General features: G+C 33.4%; 2 protein-coding genes across 3 annotated transcripts in view; one reads left to right on the top strand and one right to left on the bottom strand.

The window, feature by feature from the left end:
- LOC114337978 (equilibrative nucleoside transporter 1-like) overlaps positions 1 to 18,689 on the bottom strand; it is a 201,705-nt gene that overhangs the window by 23,588 nt on the left and 159,428 nt on the right. The window lies entirely within an intron of this gene.
- On the top strand, positions 8,980 to 10,231 carry LOC114337977 (galactosylgalactosylxylosylprotein 3-beta-glucuronosyltransferase P-like). The gene has a single exon (XM_028288560.2). It carries the CDS (start codon positions 9,131 to 9,133, stop codon positions 10,112 to 10,114), a length of 984 nt encoding a protein of 327 aa, XP_028144361.1. The 5' UTR covers positions 8,980 to 9,130; the 3' UTR covers positions 10,115 to 10,231.

The following is an 18,689-nucleotide window of genomic DNA, read 5'->3' as shown; positions in this document are numbered from 1 at the left end:
CCTTACAGTTGTACTACCTATTTGGCCACGTGCAGTCGTATTAAAAATTGTGAAAAGTATTTTGAGTTTTATGGATAATACTATTGAGAGTCTTGTGGGTAAAATTTATATTTTTTTGATTAGATAAGCATTTTGTGTTTTTTGTAAGCGCGCATCATGAGTGGTGGTTACTTTATTTGTAAGAAACCTTGGGAAAATTATTTGTCAGTGGGAAAGTCCATTTTCCATTCACCTATCATGGTCACTTTTTCGATTTCTAAACCTCAAATTAGGGCTGTGCCGCACGACTAAATGCCGTTGGATGCTTTTACTTGGGGGTGACAGTCACCCCTTCTCGGGGGCAAAAAAACGCGCGTTTAAAATAAGTCCGAAAATGGATAAACTGACTAATTCTAAACAACTTTCGTTCCGTAATAGTTGGAATAACTAATTTTTGAGTTTTACCACTTCCTGTTCCCCCAATTACAATATTATGAACATCAGACTTAATATTAAATTGGACACCACCAATTTTAGTCTTTGTTGTTTGAACAACAATACCGTAATCATTTTCAACAGTTTTTGATAAAGGAAAGGTATTAGCAATTTCAGTGGGTGTTAATCAAGCAGCAGATCCATGCACTTTATTTTTTGAATCACGTAAAAAGCGACTTTTATTATGAGTTTCACGATAAATTTTATATTTATGAATCAATTAATAAAAGAGTTTCTTAAGTAAGTCAATACTTTTCGAGTTTTCAGGCGGTTTTTCGCAAATAGGTAGCTCAAATATAAAGTATTTTATAGAAAAAAATATTATCAAAAATGTAGCATAGAAATAAATAAAATAAAAAGTAAAAAAGTTCTGTATTCGTGAAGTCCATAGACCGAGCACAAGCAAAGTTATAGCTCGTGAAAAATACGGTCTTATTCGTCAAATTCCACATCGAACATTTCAATCTGAAATATCCAAAAAATGAAGCACTTTTAAGGAAAAATCCAATAATAGATTTTCAAAGAATTTAAGAAAAGCTTTAGTTTTATTATTTATAAAATTTTATAGCATTAATACTAAGTGAGTTACGCTCAAGACAAAGTTGTCCCCCTTTTTTTTGAAAAATAAAATCGTAAAAATCTCCTTTTGTTTAGCACTCCAAATGACATTAATCATTACCGCTTTACAAACAATTTACTTATGTATTTTTTATATGATCTGTAAGTTTCACGGGTTGAAAGTGCTTATTTTTGAAAGGGTTATACTTTAAAGGGCTTGAACGAGTCACCAATCACGAGTGTATGCAAATTTTGTCATAATTTGCCATCATAAGTCAGTAAACAGCCATATCTTAACCAATTTTTGTCTTACAGAAAAACAAAAACAAAAAATCGGATTTATAAAATCAAAACTTACATTTTTTACACTTTGAGGTTTTTCGTATCACTAATACTTTTTAAGTTATTTTGAAAAAGAGCACTTGTCCAAAATTCTTAAAAAATTTTTTACTGTAAATCCAAATTTCTTCTAGAACAGGGCACTTCGAACCGATCAAACTTACAAATCGTATAAAGGAGCGGTGAAGTATTACGTAACTGGATTTTTGAAGATTTTTGACCCCCCTCCCCCCTACGTTACGCACTCTAATGGGCGTTTAACTATTGCTTAACGCAATTTTTGAAGATTTTTGAACCCCCAACCTGCGTTACGTAATACTTGAACGGCCCCCCTAAACAGTACACATGCATACAGTCCACGAGTCTTTACCCGTGCGTCATCATTTAGCGCCGGACTCCACTTGCGATTTGTACTCGCGCGATTTTTTTGTCGCGAAAATTGAAACATTGTTTCAAATACAAGTCAATCCATTTGCGACTAAATAATCGTAGATTGACTTGTATTTGAAACAATGTGTTCATTCTTCGCGACAAAACAATCTCGCGACTACAAAATCGCAAGTGGAGTCCGGCGCTTAAAGCATACGAAAAAGTCGATGATAAGTCGGAAATTTAAATTTACTAAACGCAACAGCAAATGACAGTAAGCACCTACTGCTTCTATTACGGGTTAAAATTTGAGTTATCAAATATGTGTTTTATCTCGCCAGGTATTAATGACGCACGGGTAAAAACTCGTGGACTCAACTGTACATACAGTCTGTTCCAACGAAAATTTGACCCTCCCAGAATCTCAGAAACCAAGAGCTTCTTCAAAATTAAAAAAAAAAACACATAAATTTATAATGGGAGGGGGACGAATTTTCATGTAAAATTCATGGCCTCAAATGTAATACCCCTACTGCCCCGCATCAACCCCCACTGTTTTTTAAATAACAAGTGTGGTTGAGTGACACATCATTTGAAAGGGAATTTTTTTCTGTACACGACACCCTATTTTTTTTATTTACGTAATAAGTCTAAAGATAATTTTGGGCTTGAAAAATTTATTATCAATTAGTTAAATCCACAATTATCTTTAAAGGTATTTCGCAAACTAAAAAAAATAGAGAGTCGTGTAGAGAAGAAAATACCTTTCAAATGATATGCCACTCGGCTACATTTGCTATTTAAAAAAAAATGTGGGTTGATGCGGGGAAGTAGGGGGTTACATTTGAGGGCATGAATTTTGCATAAAAATTCGCCCTCCTTCCAATACAAATTGAGGTGTTCTTTTTAGTTTGTGAAGAAACTCGTTTCTAAGAGGAGGGGGTCAAATTTTCGTTGGAACACACTGTATAAAGTAAAAGGTAAAGCGGTAACGATTAATTTTATTTAGGGTGCTAAATAGACAGAGATATCCACGATTTTTTTAACCAAAATAAAAGAAGCCAAATTTATTTTGAGCGTATCTAGTTTAGTTTTTTTGCTAGAAACTTTTATAAAAAAGAAAAATAAAGCTTTTTAAACACTTTTAACACTTAAAATAATTTTAATCAGTTTTTCCCGCAAATTGCTATTTTTTTTTGGTTATTTCACGTTGATATATTCGATTTGCTTTTTGACGAATAAGAACGTATTTTTCATGAGCTACAACTTTGCTTTTACTGGGTTTATAGACTTCATTAATTCACGATTTTTTTCGTTTTTTATAAGCTAAATTTTTGCTAGGAATAGTTTTTCTTTGGATAAAATATTTACTTGTTCAGTTTTTTGCGATCAAAAATCAACATTTTTAATCGCAAATAACTCGAAAAGTATTGACTTACGTAAAAAACTCTATAGAACGAAATTTGCTTAGAATTGGTCAGTTTATCCATTTCCGGACTTACTTTAAACGCGCGTGTTTTCACCCATTGGGTGAATGTCACCCCCCAAGTAAAAGCAAAAAACGGCACAACATCAACTTTGAAGTGAAGGGTAAGTAGAATCTAAATCCATATTTTCATGCAATTCGGAGTTGACCCTGAAAATAACACTCCAAAACGGTCATTTGCTGGGCTTAGTATAAGGGACAATAAATACATTCTAATTATTGTCTCGTAAACCGGAGGGCTGTTCTTTTTTTTAATGTAAATTTCTTTAAAACAATTATTAATGATGAAGAGAGGGATGAGAGTTTATCGCGTGAAAATTTGCTGCATAGGTTATCGAAAGGTACATTCTTTTGAAATTTAAAGACGGTTCGTCGGTTAAACATTGTAAACTTTCAATATTTTCTGGCTATTCTTAATGCTATATTCAGAGGGTATGGTATGGAACGTCAGATTAATGCTGGTATATAGAGAGCTCTATAAAGATGATAAAGGGGTTGGAGCTGCAATATACTGAGGGAAACCAAGGTTAAGCCTTATAGTGAAACCCTAAGTAATTAGGTACTCTACTTTTTTCTAATATCTACTATCTAACTAATAAAATGAAACTACTATAAAATCTATAATTATTATATCGGATAGCCAACCGGCATTAAAGGCACTGGAATCGAATCGGATTGACTTTAAGTTAAGTAAAAGATGGTTTTGCTTGTTTTCGATTCAGAGGGATGCACAATCGCCGGAAAGCTGTTTCCACCATTTCAGGCTTTATCAACAGCGCTAGCGTGCACTCCTCTGAATCTAAAAACAGCTCAACCATCAATGTAAGGGGAATTTCAAAGATCATTGAAATACCCATTGGGACGCTATCCAGCGACATCTCTTAAACAAATTGAAAAGTCTCAGATGCAGAATTCACCCCTACAATAAAATTAAAGTGGTAAATAGTTATTTAAATCTGAAACTTTTCGTGTTGAAAATTCTTTATGGTACATCCTTAATCTGCGACTTTTACAATTTATAAGACCTCAGGCGACGAATATAGAAAATAAAAAGGACTCCTTGCAATCACATTCTGTTTTCAATCGTCTAGGAAAAGGACAGAGAGAAACTTCCTAGTACTCTTCTTTTGCCCTTTAATTCGTCCAATTCTGAACATAGGCTTCCCCCAGTTTCCTCCATTCGCTTCTGTTTAGTGCTTTCTGTTTCCAGTGCGTTCCTCCTATCTTTTTAATGTCGTCTCCCCATCTCATCTGGGGTCGTCCTCTTGCTCTCTTTCCTGTCCATGGTCTCCATTGTTGTATCGTGCTATTCCACCTATTGTCCGTTTGTCTAGCGTTATGACCCGCGAAGCTCCATTTTAGCCTAGTTATATGTTGACCTGCGTCTTTGACTTTTGTTCTATTTCTGACCCAGTTGTTTTGCTTTTTGTCTGTCAATTTTACTCCTAACATTGCTCTCTCCATGGCTCTTTGTGTCTTTATTATTTTATCCATGTTTGCCTTGGTCAAGATCCATGTTTGGCATGCGTATGTGATAATTGGGAGTATGCACTGGTCAAACACTCTTGTTTTTAAGTATTGTTGTATTTTTTTATTCTTTAGGACCCATTTTAATTTTCCAAATCCTGCCCAGGCTAATCTGACCCTTCTTTTTACCTCCGCTGTTTGGTTTTCCTTATTTATTTTTATAATCTGTCCCAAATATATATAATCATTAACCGCTTCTATTGTGGTGTCGCTTAGTATTACGTTTCTATTGTCTTGTGTGTTTGTCATTGTTTTTTTTTTTGGCAAAATTCATTTTTAGACCTATTTGTTCGGATTCATTTGCTAGTTCGGTTAGCATGGTTTGTAGTTCTTCAAAACTTGATGCTATGACTACTACATCGTCTGCATATCTTAGGTGGTTTAGTTTCTTTCCATTTATGTTTATTCCCATGTTTGTCCATTCCATTGTTTTGAAAACATCTCCCAGTGCTAATGTAAATAGTTTAGGAGAAATAACATCTCCCTGTCGCACTCATCTGTTAATTGGTATGGGTTTTGTGGTTTCTTCCAATTGTACTGTCATTGTTGCTTTCTTATATATATTATGTATTAGCATTCTGTATCTGGAATCTATTCGACAGTTGTTTATAGCTTTTTCTATTGCCCACATTTCCACGCTGTCAAATGCTTTTTCGTAGTCAACGAACGCTAAGTGCAGATCTATATGGTATTCGTTAACTTTTTCTATTAGTGTCCTAATTGTTAGAAGATGGTCAGTAGTGCTATATCCCTTTCGGAATCCTGCCTGCTCTACGGGTTGATACGAGTCCAATTTGTGTGTTAGTCTGTTGTTGATAATCCTCATGAATAGTTTATACGTTTGCGACAGCAGTGAGATGGGTCTGTAATTTTTTATGTCCTTTCTGTCGCCTTTCTTAAATAGCAGGATTGTAAGACTTTCGTTCCATTCGTCGGATATTTCTACTTTATGTAGACACTGATTGAACAGATTTCTTAATGTTTGTAAGATTTCTTCTTTCCCTTCTTTCAACATTTCAGCAAGGATTCCATCTGGTCCTGGTGCTTTGTTGTTCTTTAATTGTGATAGTGCTGCTTCTATTTCATAATTTTCTATTTTTGGTAGTGTTTCTGAGTTTACATTCGTGATTGTTTTCTTGATATATTCCTGAGTGTTGAAGTTTGCGTCTTTCTTTGAGGTGTATAGTTCTTTATAAAACCTTTCTACTTCTTCTGATATCTTATCTTTTCTCCTCTCTTCCCGTCCTGTTTCATCCTTTATTGAAATGAGTAGTGGTTTCCCTAAATTTGGTCGTAAGCATTTTAGGCCCTTATTTCTCTCAATTACTTTCTCGATTTCATTTTCAGTGTGTTTTCTTAGATCCTCTCTTGTTTTTCTTCTAATAAGTTTGTTTAGTTCTACGTATTCTACTGTGTTTCTTTTGTTTTCGCTTATTAGTTTTCGTCTACTTTCCATTAATTTAACTGTCCCGCTACTTAATCTATTTTCTTTTGTTGTTAGTTTTTTGGCAGTTTTCATTCCCGCTTCCAAGACTTTTTCTTTCATTTCTTCATTGATCTTATTAATTTCTGACTCTTCCTTTGCTACTTGTTGATTATAGTTTTCCCTTAAAGTCTGTCTATATTCTTCTGCGTTTTGTCTTATTCTGCTATGGTCAATAGCCGTTGGTTTTCTTCTAGATTTCTGCGTCGCTAGTTTGCTTATTTCTATTTTGGCTCGTAGTATGCGGTGGTCGCTGCCAGTTGAGAATTTATTAAGTGCAGTTACGTCTTCGAAAATTTGTTTATTTTGGCAGAGTAAGTAGTCTATTTCATTTTTTGTCACCCCATTTGGGGAGACCCATGTCCATTTTCGGTTTGGCTTCTTATTAAAGTATGTATTTATTGCATGAAGGTTTTGTTGTTCCAAATATTCTAGTAGTCTTTCGCCCCTAATATTCCTTGATCCAAGTCCGTAGTTTCCTATTTTGTTTTCTGAGTCTTCCATTTTCTTTCCGATTTTTGCGTTAAAATCTCCCATAACGATTGTTGTTTTTATATTTTTGTTTTCCATTGCTGTGGTGATGTCATCATAAAAGTTATCAATTTCTTCCTCATCATGTGTTGTTGTTGGAGCATATACTTGTATTAGTTTCATTCTTGTCTTCCTGTTAATTTCTAGTATGATATATCCTACTCTATCTGATATGCTCTTATACTCGATTACGTTTTGTTTAATTTTCTCTTTGATTAGAAATCCTATTCCTCCATATGTTTCGTCCTCCTTTCCTTTGTAATAGAGGCGATTTCCTGATTCTAGGTCTATACACATTTCTCCTCTTCTTTTGACCTCTGACAATCCTACAATGTCCCATTTGATTTTAGTTAATTCCTCTTCGAGTTCGTACAACTTTTCATCTTGAGCCATGGATCTGATATTATATGTGGCTATATGTATTCTGTTGCATTCCTTCTTTTTCCGTTTTCTCTGATTCGTTCTTGTCGAGCTTTTGCCTCCCCCAGAATCCATGAGGCTGATCGGTTTCCCGATGTGGGACTCCGGATTTCTCCTACCCACCTGGGGTCCATTTCCGCTTTGTTGTAAGTTCGACATTGCTAGTTTGGGGAAAATAGCCATAAAACACCACGCTGGCCAGGCGGGTTGGTGAGTTGTAGGGATCACATTTCCTTGACTCCCTGTAACTGTTGTATGGTTATCCCGCTCATACTCGGTCGCCAGAGCCTCGTCTGTTATGTAGCAGGAGGCACCAGGTAATTTTAGACTACCACTCGTGCAGGTGAGGTTGACTTTTGGATCGATTGATGTATTGTTGTTAAGTCCGATCCCTTACCTCCCACTTAAGTTCGATCCCTAGTACTCAAGTCTGAGTAAAGATAGAAAAGTAAAAGATGGTTTTGCTCGTTTTCGATTCAGAGGGATGCACAATCGCCGGACAGCTGTTTGCACCATTTCAGGCTTTATCAACAGCACTAGCGTTGAAATTCTCATTGGGACGCGAAAGAAAATTCCCATTGGGACCCAGAAAGAACTTTGAACACGAAAAGTTTCAGATTTAAATAAATATTTACCACTTTCATTTTATTATAGTGGTGGATTCTGCATCTGAAACTTTTCAATTTGTTTAAGAGATGTCGCTGGATCGCGTCCCAATGGGAATTTTAATGATCTTTTAAATTCCCCTTAAATTGATGGTTGAGCTGATTTTCGATTCAGATGAGTGTACACTAGCGCTGTTGATAAAGCCTGAAATGGTGGAAACAGCTGTCCGGCGATTGTGCATCCCTCTGAATCGAAAACAAGCAAAACCATCTTTTACTTTTCTATCTTTACTCAGATTTGAGTACTAGGAATTTTTTTTTGTCCTTTTCCTAAACGAATGAAAACGGAATGTGATTGCAAGGAGTCCTTTTTGTTTTCTATATTCGTCGTCTGCGGTCTTATAAATTGTAAAAGTCGCAAATTAAGGATGTACCAGAAAGAACTTTCAACACGAAAAGTTTCAGATTTAAATAACTATTTATCACTTTCATTTTATTATAGTGGTGGATTCTGTATCTGTGACTTTAAGTTAGTTTGGAACTGTCTTCAGAATTTGGTTCGGATTATGTATAAATTAAATTTTTATTTTGAGGTTGCAGTGATTGATATTTTTAGTAGGTAATATTAGATTATTTGAACATTGTTATTGTTAATGGGCCGGAGTAACTCAGGCGGTAGAATGTCTGACTTCCATGTCTGACTTCCATGCAGGTAGGCCGGGGTTCTCGCGCCGGCGAGAACAGCTAGATATTTTTAAAAATGTCTATAGGCCCCAGGCCGACTGAGACTGAATAAAATGAATACCTTGGATCAAGTCGGGGGTAATAATAGGCGGTTGAAGCGTAGCACTGGCCCTCTTACCTTCCTTGTATACCGTAGGCCCTAGATAGAGCAGACTGTCCAGCTGTAATTCCAAAGCCGTGTTAGCGGTATAAAACGGGAGACTATTATGGTATTACATATTAGATTTTTTCAGGTAACACTTTCTCAGTATTTTATTAATATAATTTTGTAACGTACATATCTTTAAAAATTATCAATTTTGCTTTTTCGGCTGCTTAATTCAAGACATTGTTTATTACACCACTGCTTTGATGTGATAAAAAATCGATAATCAAAATCCGGAAGTGTAATCTAATCAATCCTTTTTATCCAGAATTCTTTGCAGGTTAATATTGATTTGTAAACATTAGAAAATAGTTCCAGTTAAATCCTAACAACATTATGTCTTAGAAGTAAAAAATGCCCATTTAGTTTACTAATACGAGTATATTTATAACAGTGTGCTTTCATTTCAAAAACCAATACGTTCTTTCTTCTTCGTCGGTTATTCTGTAATGGTATTACTGGAATCCGTTCCAAATGACTTTGAAACACGAAAACTGTTATCTCTACCTCAAGAAGAAATTGTGCAACAAAAGAAGTTTGCTGACCGAGATATGAAGAAATCAAGAAAAATTGTAATTTTACTCAGTTTGTGCGTAGTGGTAATGATAACTCAGATTTATATGATAACACACAATGTTAAAATTGAAACAGTAAATTACTACACCAAAGAGGAAACTGATTTACCAGAATTATATGTAATTACACCGACGTTTAAGAAACCTGAGCAAATACCAGAACTAGTGCGTTTATCACAAACTTTGTTGCTGATTCCCAAATTGACGTGGTTAGTGGTAGAAGACGGGTATGAAAAGAATGATCGTGTTGAAGCTGTTTTAAAAAGAAAAATAGGATTAAACTATAGATATTTACTGGCACCCATGCCCGAAAAATATCGAAACAGTTCCTACGCAAAGCCCAAAGGAGTTTCGAATAGGAATAAAGGTTTGGGATGGATAAGAAAATATGCTAAAAATGGAGTGCTATATTTTGCCGACGACGATAATACATACGATGTAAAGCTATTCCACGAAATTAGAAAAACCAAAACAGTGTCCTTATTTCCTGTCGGTTTGGTCACAGAATTAGGATTAAGTAGTCCTATTGTAGAAAACTGCCAATTTATAGATTTCTATGATGGATGGATCGGTGGTAGGAAGTTTCCGGTGGATATGGCAGGTTTCGCTGTTTCGGTCGAGTTTCTTTTGTCGCGTCCTAATGCTAGCATGCCCTATACGGCGGGATATGAAGAAGATGGATTCTTGAGGAGCCTTGCACCGTTTGAAGCCAAGGAGGCTCAGATTCTAGCTTCATGTTGTTCGGAGATATTAGTTTGGCATACGAGAACTGTGCATACATCACCAGCCAAACGAAATAATTTGACAACTGTATATAAAAATAGTAATCTTCCAATATTGCAAGAACTTATAGTGTAAATTAAAGTGTAAAACTGGGGTTAGTTGAAACGAATAAAACTGTAAGTGAACAAATATTTATAATGATGTAATTTTGATAAATAAAAGAAAGAAATCTTTCCTTCAGTTTACGAATAATTAACGTTATTTCATTACGAATATTATAGTGAGAAATAAAAATATAACCTTTAAGTGTCGTCTCCCAATCGGAGGTTGGATATTATCATCACTATCTTTACTGTATCTACCGCTGCTCCGAAAAGTTCTATAGAACTGCATTTTTAATACAGTACCTTAAATATTTCAACAATGACATTATCATTCTTCCTATATTCCTGACTTCTTAATTTTCCCTGTATTATCGGTCTTAGCATTTAGCAGGAAACAGTAGCGATCAACGGGTAGCAAAAACGCGTTCCAAGATTGCGGCTGTAATTTTGAATATTTTTTCGAGATATTTGGCACACGTATTCGTAATATAATAAAGAATGGCGGTTCAGAGCCCAATTTGAAAAATATATTAATATGTGGAAATTACTCTGTAATTAAATACAATATTAAAAAAACGAGCCTGTACCGCCATTAAAAAGGACAAAAAAATACACTTTCTTCAAATAAACTTTTTTATCCGATGCCTAGATTTTGTGTCATTTTGGAACTACTAAAATTTTTTATTTCATTAGTAGTTCCAAAATGTTCTCAAAAAAAATTTTGAGGTTATGTCCACTCAACTTACAGATCTATAAAAAATGGACATAGTTTTTAAAAGCCTCAACTATACCTGTGAATTTTTTAAAATTTTAAAATTGATTGCATCCCACTTAAGAAATATAAAAACTAAAAATTAAGTTTTTGATAATGGGGGAAGGGGTGGTGAGTTAAAGTTATGCTGAGTCTTATTTTTTAGTCACATAGAACTTGGAAAAATGAAAAAAATTGAATTCTGGGAGTGAGGGAGGGTAGGTTATAATTTATTTATCCCGTCCATAACTGGAAAGTTTGATGTGCCACTGTCGACGCATGTCCCACTAAAAAGTGACGGCACAGTTTTCATACATTTTCTTTTTGGTTCCACTATTTAAGTTATAGGCTCTTATTATGCCTAAAATGATTAGCAAATTTCACATATACCGGCTCCTAGTCCATTACTACAAATGTTTACATTTTTCTACAGTAGCTTATATCTGCTCTATAAACCTGCACATTTCCATTAACGAAAATAGCCATAAAGAGCTTTCCACTTTCCAATTTCGTTTATTTTAACAAGATTCAGATTTTCCAAGATTCCGTTTTCTTGTGGCATAATTTAAGTATTATTGTTAAATGGGGTTGAGCCACAATTATTGGTGTAATGAAAATGATATTTTTAATTAACTAATGTTTGACGGTTCAATTTCCACTTCGGAAATCATCCACAAAAAAGATTGTTCTACAAATTCTGGGAAGATTATATAACCTATATTTATAAGGTTATATGTATTTCTTTTAAATTGACTTGACCTAGATCTCATAGGCCACAGCAAGTGTGCGGTTGAAAATAATTGTTTAACTGTGATGATTTTACCCCAGGGATATCAAATTCTGACTGTTTTCTTATGTAATTTTGTTTGTAAAATTGGTATCATAGATTTTGATTGTGAAAATATTTTTTAATTTTTTGAACATACCGTGTGTTCGTGTATTGTGTATTGCATATCTATTGTGTATGAGATTGTTCATTATTTTTTGTTCTTCAACTTCCTTTACTCCGATATTTTTGGTATGTTCTTGTTGTTGACTTCTTTTTTCAATAATGTCAACCAAAGCCTGTTGCATTCTGCAAATGGGTTTGTTACACATTGTTGTTCGCAGTAGGATGAAGGCTGCTTCTTTTTGTTTTTTTTTTCATGTCTGTTTATTTCATTATTATTGATGCATATTTTCATTGTACTCTAGGCTCGTTGTCCCAGCGTGTCCCAGCCATGTTTGCATATCTGGAATTTCTTTATGTATGTTTCATGCTCATTTACCCTGATACTTAGTGGTCTTTTAATTTCTTCTATGTTAAATACCCTACACAGGGTATTTAGAGAGGCAGTTTTTGGATCTTTCTTGTTTATTGTTGCGTTATGTTTTGGACAGGAGAGATTTCAGAGTGTTGAACATTGTACCTACTTGTTTCTTAGCCTTTTCAATTTTTTGATAAGTCCCTTACTGTTGTTATCATTGAGTCCCTTCTTGAAAGTGTCAAACATTAGTTAATTAAAAGTATAATTGGACCAATAATCCTGGGTCCCGCGTATCAAATAAAATAGCAAGCTGAACATTTGTTCATATTTTAACGGGGTCGAGTCGGACAAACTTCGATGTATGGAAACACGGGAACAGGGGAAATTTTAATTGTGGAACGTGTCATTCTGACAAGTTTATGATTGTGAAAACTAGCAGGTTTAGGTCTGGATCCCGCGTATGAAAAAAAAGTTAATTAATAGCAAGCTGAAAACTTTTTAATAGCTTAAGGGTGTCTAGTCGGACAAACTTTGATGTATGGGAACACTGGAACAGGGGAAGTTTTAATTGTGGAACAGCTTAAAAATTTGGAACGTCAGACTACGAAATATCCCATGTATTTTGTCGGACAGAACTTCCAATTAATTTGTGACTCCTTCATTAAACTGTCCTGCAAAAATCAGACTGCTATTTATCACCAATTGGTCATTTTAATGAGTGGAACACGTAGAACATGTCAAATGACAGGAATTGTGACAGGTGACAAATAGCAGTCTGATTTTTGCATGAGAGTTTAATGAAAGGGTAACAAATCAATTGGAAGTTCTGTCCGACAAAATACATGGCACGTTTTGGTGGTCTGACGTTCCAAATTTTTAACCTGTTCCACAATTAAAACTTTCCCTGTTCCAGTGTTCCCATACATCAAAGTTTGTCCGACTAGACACCCTTAAGCTATTAACAAATTTTGAGCTTGCTATTAATCAACTTTTTTTTCATACGCGGGATCCAGACCTAGTTGTTTTCAACTTTATTCAATAACAAACTTTATATTTATAATATATGATAAAATGTTATAATATCGGCCGAATGATAAGATTTTTATACACCAAAATCTATAAAAATCGTGCATGCCGTTTCCTAGATAACTGAGGCGTTTCATTTTTCATACTGAAAACTCACTCTAGATAATATAATATGTGAATGTAATGCATAATTGCATTTCTAATTTTTATATACCTTCATCAATATACTGTATATTTTATGACCATGTCGTTTATTTATTTGTTTTCCTTTTATTCCTTCAACTTTTATTTTAGGTCTGGATCCCGCATATGAAAAAAAAGTTGATTAATAGCAAGCTGAAAATTTGTTAATAGCTTAAGGGTGTCTAGTCGAACAAACTTTGGTATATGGGAACACTGGAACAGGGAAGTTTTAATTGTGGAACAGATTAAAAATTTGGAACGGTCAGACCACGAAAACGTCACATGTATTTTGTCCGACAGAACTTCCAATTGATTTTTTTCCCTTTATTAAACTCTCATGCAAAAATCAGACTGCTATTTATCACCTGTCATAATTCCTGTCATTTGACATATTCTACGTGTTCCACTCATTATAATTCCCATTTGGTGATAAATAGCAGGCTGATTTTTGAATGAGAGTTTAATGAAAGGGTAACAAATCAATTGGAAGTTCTGTCGGACAAAATACATGAGACGTTTTCGTGGTCTGACCGTTCCAAATTTTTAACCTGTTCCACAATTAAAACTTCCCCTATTCCAGTCTTCCCATACATCAAAGTTTGTCCGACTAGACACCCTTAAGCTATTAACAAATTTTCAGCTTGCTATTAATCCACTTTTTTTCATACGCGGGATCCAGACCTATTTATTTTATTTCATTTTCTTCAATTTTTTTAGCAAGGTAAAAATAAGTGTAATATAGAATATAATATAATATAATATACAGGGTGTTTAATTAATAATTGGAAATATTTTAATTGTAGTTTCCTGGCCTCAAAATACTACGGTTTAACCCAAATCATCTATAGTCCTTCCCACCTTGACTTTACTGTATAGGGAACATGGGCAATGCAGTCCTAATGAGAGTTTTTAGCGCGGTGATGCTGATTTTATCACAAAGAGTTTGTAATCGAACATTAGAGAGATTAAATTAAAACTGTTTTAGAAAGACAATCTACAATTTTATAATTCGTATGCGTTTAAGTTTATTTACTATACTATAGTTATTACGCATATGAATCCTTAAATAATTGTAGATTGCCTTTCTAAAACAGTTTTAATTTAATCTCTCTAATGTTCGATTACAAATTCTTTTTGATAAAATCGGCATCATCTCGCTAAAAACTCTCAAAGGACTGCATTGCCTATGTTCCCTATAATGTAAAGTCAAGGTGGGACGGACTATAGTCCGACCATGCTTCCTAAGGTACCTAGAGCTAAGATGGCGTCTTTTAATTAGTTTTTTTAAATACCTTTAGAACTCTTCAATTAAGAAAATACAGAAACGAAAACTGGTACGTCTATTTATATTCAAGAGATAAATCGATTACATAAATTGTGAATTTATATGGTTTGATTTGAAACAAGGAGGAGTAATTCACATTTACGGTGCCGTAATGCTTGTTTTTAATTGGTCGATCCGCAGGCAAGTTTACTCCACTATTACTAAATTTTGACACTTTGGCATTTCATAGGTTAATTAAGTTATATTGGCTTTTTTTTTGTATTTTCTGCGTTATTTCTTTAATTTTTAACATTCAATGACCAGTTGCACCAACAGACTGTAAAACAACTTACTTGCTAACCGTCAGTTCGACGATTTAAATCAATAATCAATGATTATTTTTCAAACGAGTTGCACCGTACTAGAAAATTGTTGGTTTACAAACCGACAATGTAAAAGTGGCAACATCGTATTAGTACATATTATTCCATTCGAATCCACGGTTCTTAGACATTACTACGGTTGCCTAGATCGACTAACCAATGAACATTAAGGGTGCGATTACGTCACGAGAGTGTACTGTCATTTGAATCGTAATATGATTTTTTTCGAATCCTGAGAAAACTAAGTATTTTAGAAAAGTTTAAACGCAGGATGAAAGATTACATTATTACCGAGGGCGGAAAGCCCCTTAGAATAAACAAGCAGTTTCTATTGAATTAAATATTTTAAATAAATATCACACTTCTCTTTTATTTTCAGCCCTGTAACTTATTAAAATAAACATTATAGAAGTTTTCAGGGACTTTCGGCCCTCGGTAATAATGTAGTCTTTCATTCTGAGTTTAAATTTTTCAAAAATATTTATTAGTTTTCTCAGGATTCGAAAAAAATGAATACAATTAAAACACATTGAGAAATTTGACATGCGTCAAAATTTTGCATTAACTCAATGTAAAATTCTAAACTGTTGAATTCCAGCTTCCCTAATTATTTTACATCAAAAGACATTAGAAACTATTTGTAGAGGATTGAAATATGTATTGAAAATAACTATTAAAGTTGGTCTACGAATTAAACATACCTATTCCAAAATTTTGTAAAAATGTAATACATTTCAGTTTTTCAGCTCAAAATTAGGCCGCCCACAATGCAATAATGTTCACATTTTTGAACTATCAATATTTTTATTTTATAATTTATTGTTTAAAAACAATACAGATGATAAGATGCCATCAGTTGCGGAGAAAGTATTAATAATAAAGATTTTTTATTCAGTCAATGGTGTGGGCACTGTCAGTTAAATAGTAACGTGTGGCCTAACTTTTACACGCATACCTATTGTGGCAAATGTATCATATTTTTCAAAATTTTGGAATGCATTTAAATCGTAGAACAATTTTAACTTTTGATTTTGATACAGATTTTAATTCTCTACAAGTATTCTCTCATGACTTTTGATGTAAAATAATTAGGGAAGCAGGAATTCAACAATTTAGAATTTTACATTGAGTTTCCTATGGCCCGTTTTACGATTCACCACCCGGTATAAGATAAAATGTGTATTATTTGTCTTATTATTAGAGACTGGAAAATATGCACTAAAAAATGTCTAAAATATGCATGCAATATGCATTTTAAAACAAGCTGAATATGCACAATTAACATGCAAATATGCATTTATATATGCACTTATTTTTATATGAATAATTTTATGGTTTACGTTAAATACATAAATAAATAAAAAATAATAAAAATAAATAAATAGGTTTGAATTTAAACCAAATTGTATTATTATTTCTTAATATATTTTTTTAACTTCAGGTTTTGTGACAAATAAAACGGCAAAATATTTTATTTTGACCACAAGATAAATAAGAGTACAATAAAATAAATGTACATATTTTTATTGTTACAATATTGATTCATATTTTCTAAACTAATATTATAAAAAGAGTACAATAAAACAAATTTACATATTTTTATTGTTACAATAAATAATCATATATTGATTCATATTTTCTAAACTAATATTATGTCTTCTATCTGTTAATATTTGTTTATAGGCAGAAAAAGATCTCTCAACGTCACAAGATGTAATTGGGGCATATTTAAACTTTGCTATTAGAGACGGATCCATATTAATATTTTCATCGAAGTTTCCAAAATTGATTATATTATTTATTGAACGCAATAAAGTGAAACCCTCATTTTTGTTTAAAACGTCATCAAGTTTATCTTTAATTTTTACTCCAATTTCCCCATTCAGATTTGTTATTTTCTGTTTAACCGAATCAACAATAGACATACTATTGTGAAGACATAAATTTTGAGCCTCTAATTTTGTAATTGAACTTTCAATGATATCGAAATTCGATTTTATATACAACAATTGATTTTTAATAGACTTTTCTTTAAAAATATTTTGACAGTTATCAATAGCGGTACAAGTCGGATCAAAACTTGAAATAACGCTTTTGATGTCGTCGTAGTGTTCAGATAAAAATATAGCACTTTTAAGCCAAGTTCCCCATCTGGTTAATACTGGTTCTGGTGGTAAAGGAATATCGGGAAGCATCTCCCTATATACCTGTACACGTAGTGGTGCTTTCAGAAATACTTTTTTTACATTATTTATTAAGGTGTTTACATTGGGAAATTCAATTCTAACTTTCTCTGCAACTCTGTTTAGGCCGTGCGCCAAACATGTACAGTGAATTAAATTAGGGAAAAAGATTTTAAGATTGGATGCAGCTTTCATCATATATGAGGCGGCATCACTAAGCATTAATAATATTTTTTCAAATGGTACTTGATCAGGTAAAAAAAAATTTGTTAGGGATTCGTTAACAAATCTAGCTATTGTAGCATAGTTTGTTTTTTCCAAACATTTTACACTAATTAAGTATGAGTTTTTAAAATCGCCAGAGTCGTTAAGAACTCCAACAATTAGATTCGCAATTTGTCGACCCTTTGTATCCGTTGTTTCGTCGACGGAAATCCAAAGATAATCGGCTTTTAACTGATTTTTAATACTCGTCATCACATCTTTGTAACATGCACTGACATATTTTTTCCGAAGAGTTGAAGAACTTGGTATTTGAGCTGGTTTATCTTTAATCTTGCAATAAGTTTTTAAAAAGTTTTGACACGATTTATGTTCTAACTTGTGCAGAGGGATATTGCAGTTCAAAAAAAATGGCATAAATCCTTTGCAAAGGTTTCTTGCCCAACTGACGTATTCTGAATCTGCAAACTGTTCTGTAGAATCTGCTGGCGAGGTTTATTATCATTTTTTGATAGCTTAGTTTGGTGAAGTGAAGTTTTTATGTGTTGAACTACTTGGAATTTCTTTTGACATGGAATCTGGAATATAATGATAATGATGTTTTAGATGTTTTCGTAAATAGATACCTACATTAAAATGATCAAACTTTTTAAACCTCCCCCAATTTTTTTTTATTTCTCAAAGTGAAATTGAAATCGTCAAACAATAAAGTACAGTCAGTGTACCGTAGTATACAGGGTGGGCCACTCTCAACACCTCGCTCTGTATAAGCCAAACCGTTGCGAACTTTAAAAAACAGTTTTTGAAGAAATGGGACGGTTTGTCATTTTAGAATAGACAGACACATAGATGTGCAAAGAAGTTTGATAAGTTTAAAAATCTATTGAAGTGGAGAACTTACCTTTTTATCACAAATGGTGCAAAACATACTTTCACTGTCGATAACTTTTAGATGATTGTTACTTCCAATCCAACTTCTGAGAAGACTTGATTTTTCCCTTGCTACTTTAGGCATTTTCACAATAATAATAAAATGATTTTTTTACACAGTATAGTCAATAACTTGCAATCACAAAAGTTGAATAATCGGCGATTGATTTAAGACTAACCATTCATAAAATAAAATAATCTATCCTACCCTTAAAACAGTGTTGCCAACTCGACCAATATAGTATTTGCCAAACCTCACAAGAATGATGGAATGATCAGTTCAACAGTAGGTATTCCATTATCAACTAATAAAAAATCCCTATAGCAAGCATAACCCAGTACAGATAAATTATTTGTTTTAAAAAATGCTGAAACATGATCCTGTAGTTAATAGTAATCTCATGGTCCACAGACATA

This window comes from Diabrotica virgifera, chromosome 3 (genome assembly GCF_917563875.1).
Source record: "Diabrotica virgifera virgifera chromosome 3, PGI_DIABVI_V3a".
NCBI lineage: Eukaryota > Metazoa > Arthropoda > Insecta > Coleoptera > Chrysomelidae > Diabrotica > Diabrotica virgifera.
The sequence above is the reverse complement of the archived record's forward strand: the minus strand, read 5'-3'. Positions and strand labels throughout refer to the sequence as shown.

Coding starts and splice junctions, on each gene's coding strand:
- LOC114337977 (XM_028288560.2), top strand. CDS start 9,131: ATGGTATTACTGGAATCCGTTCCAAATGACTTTGAAACACGAAAACTG.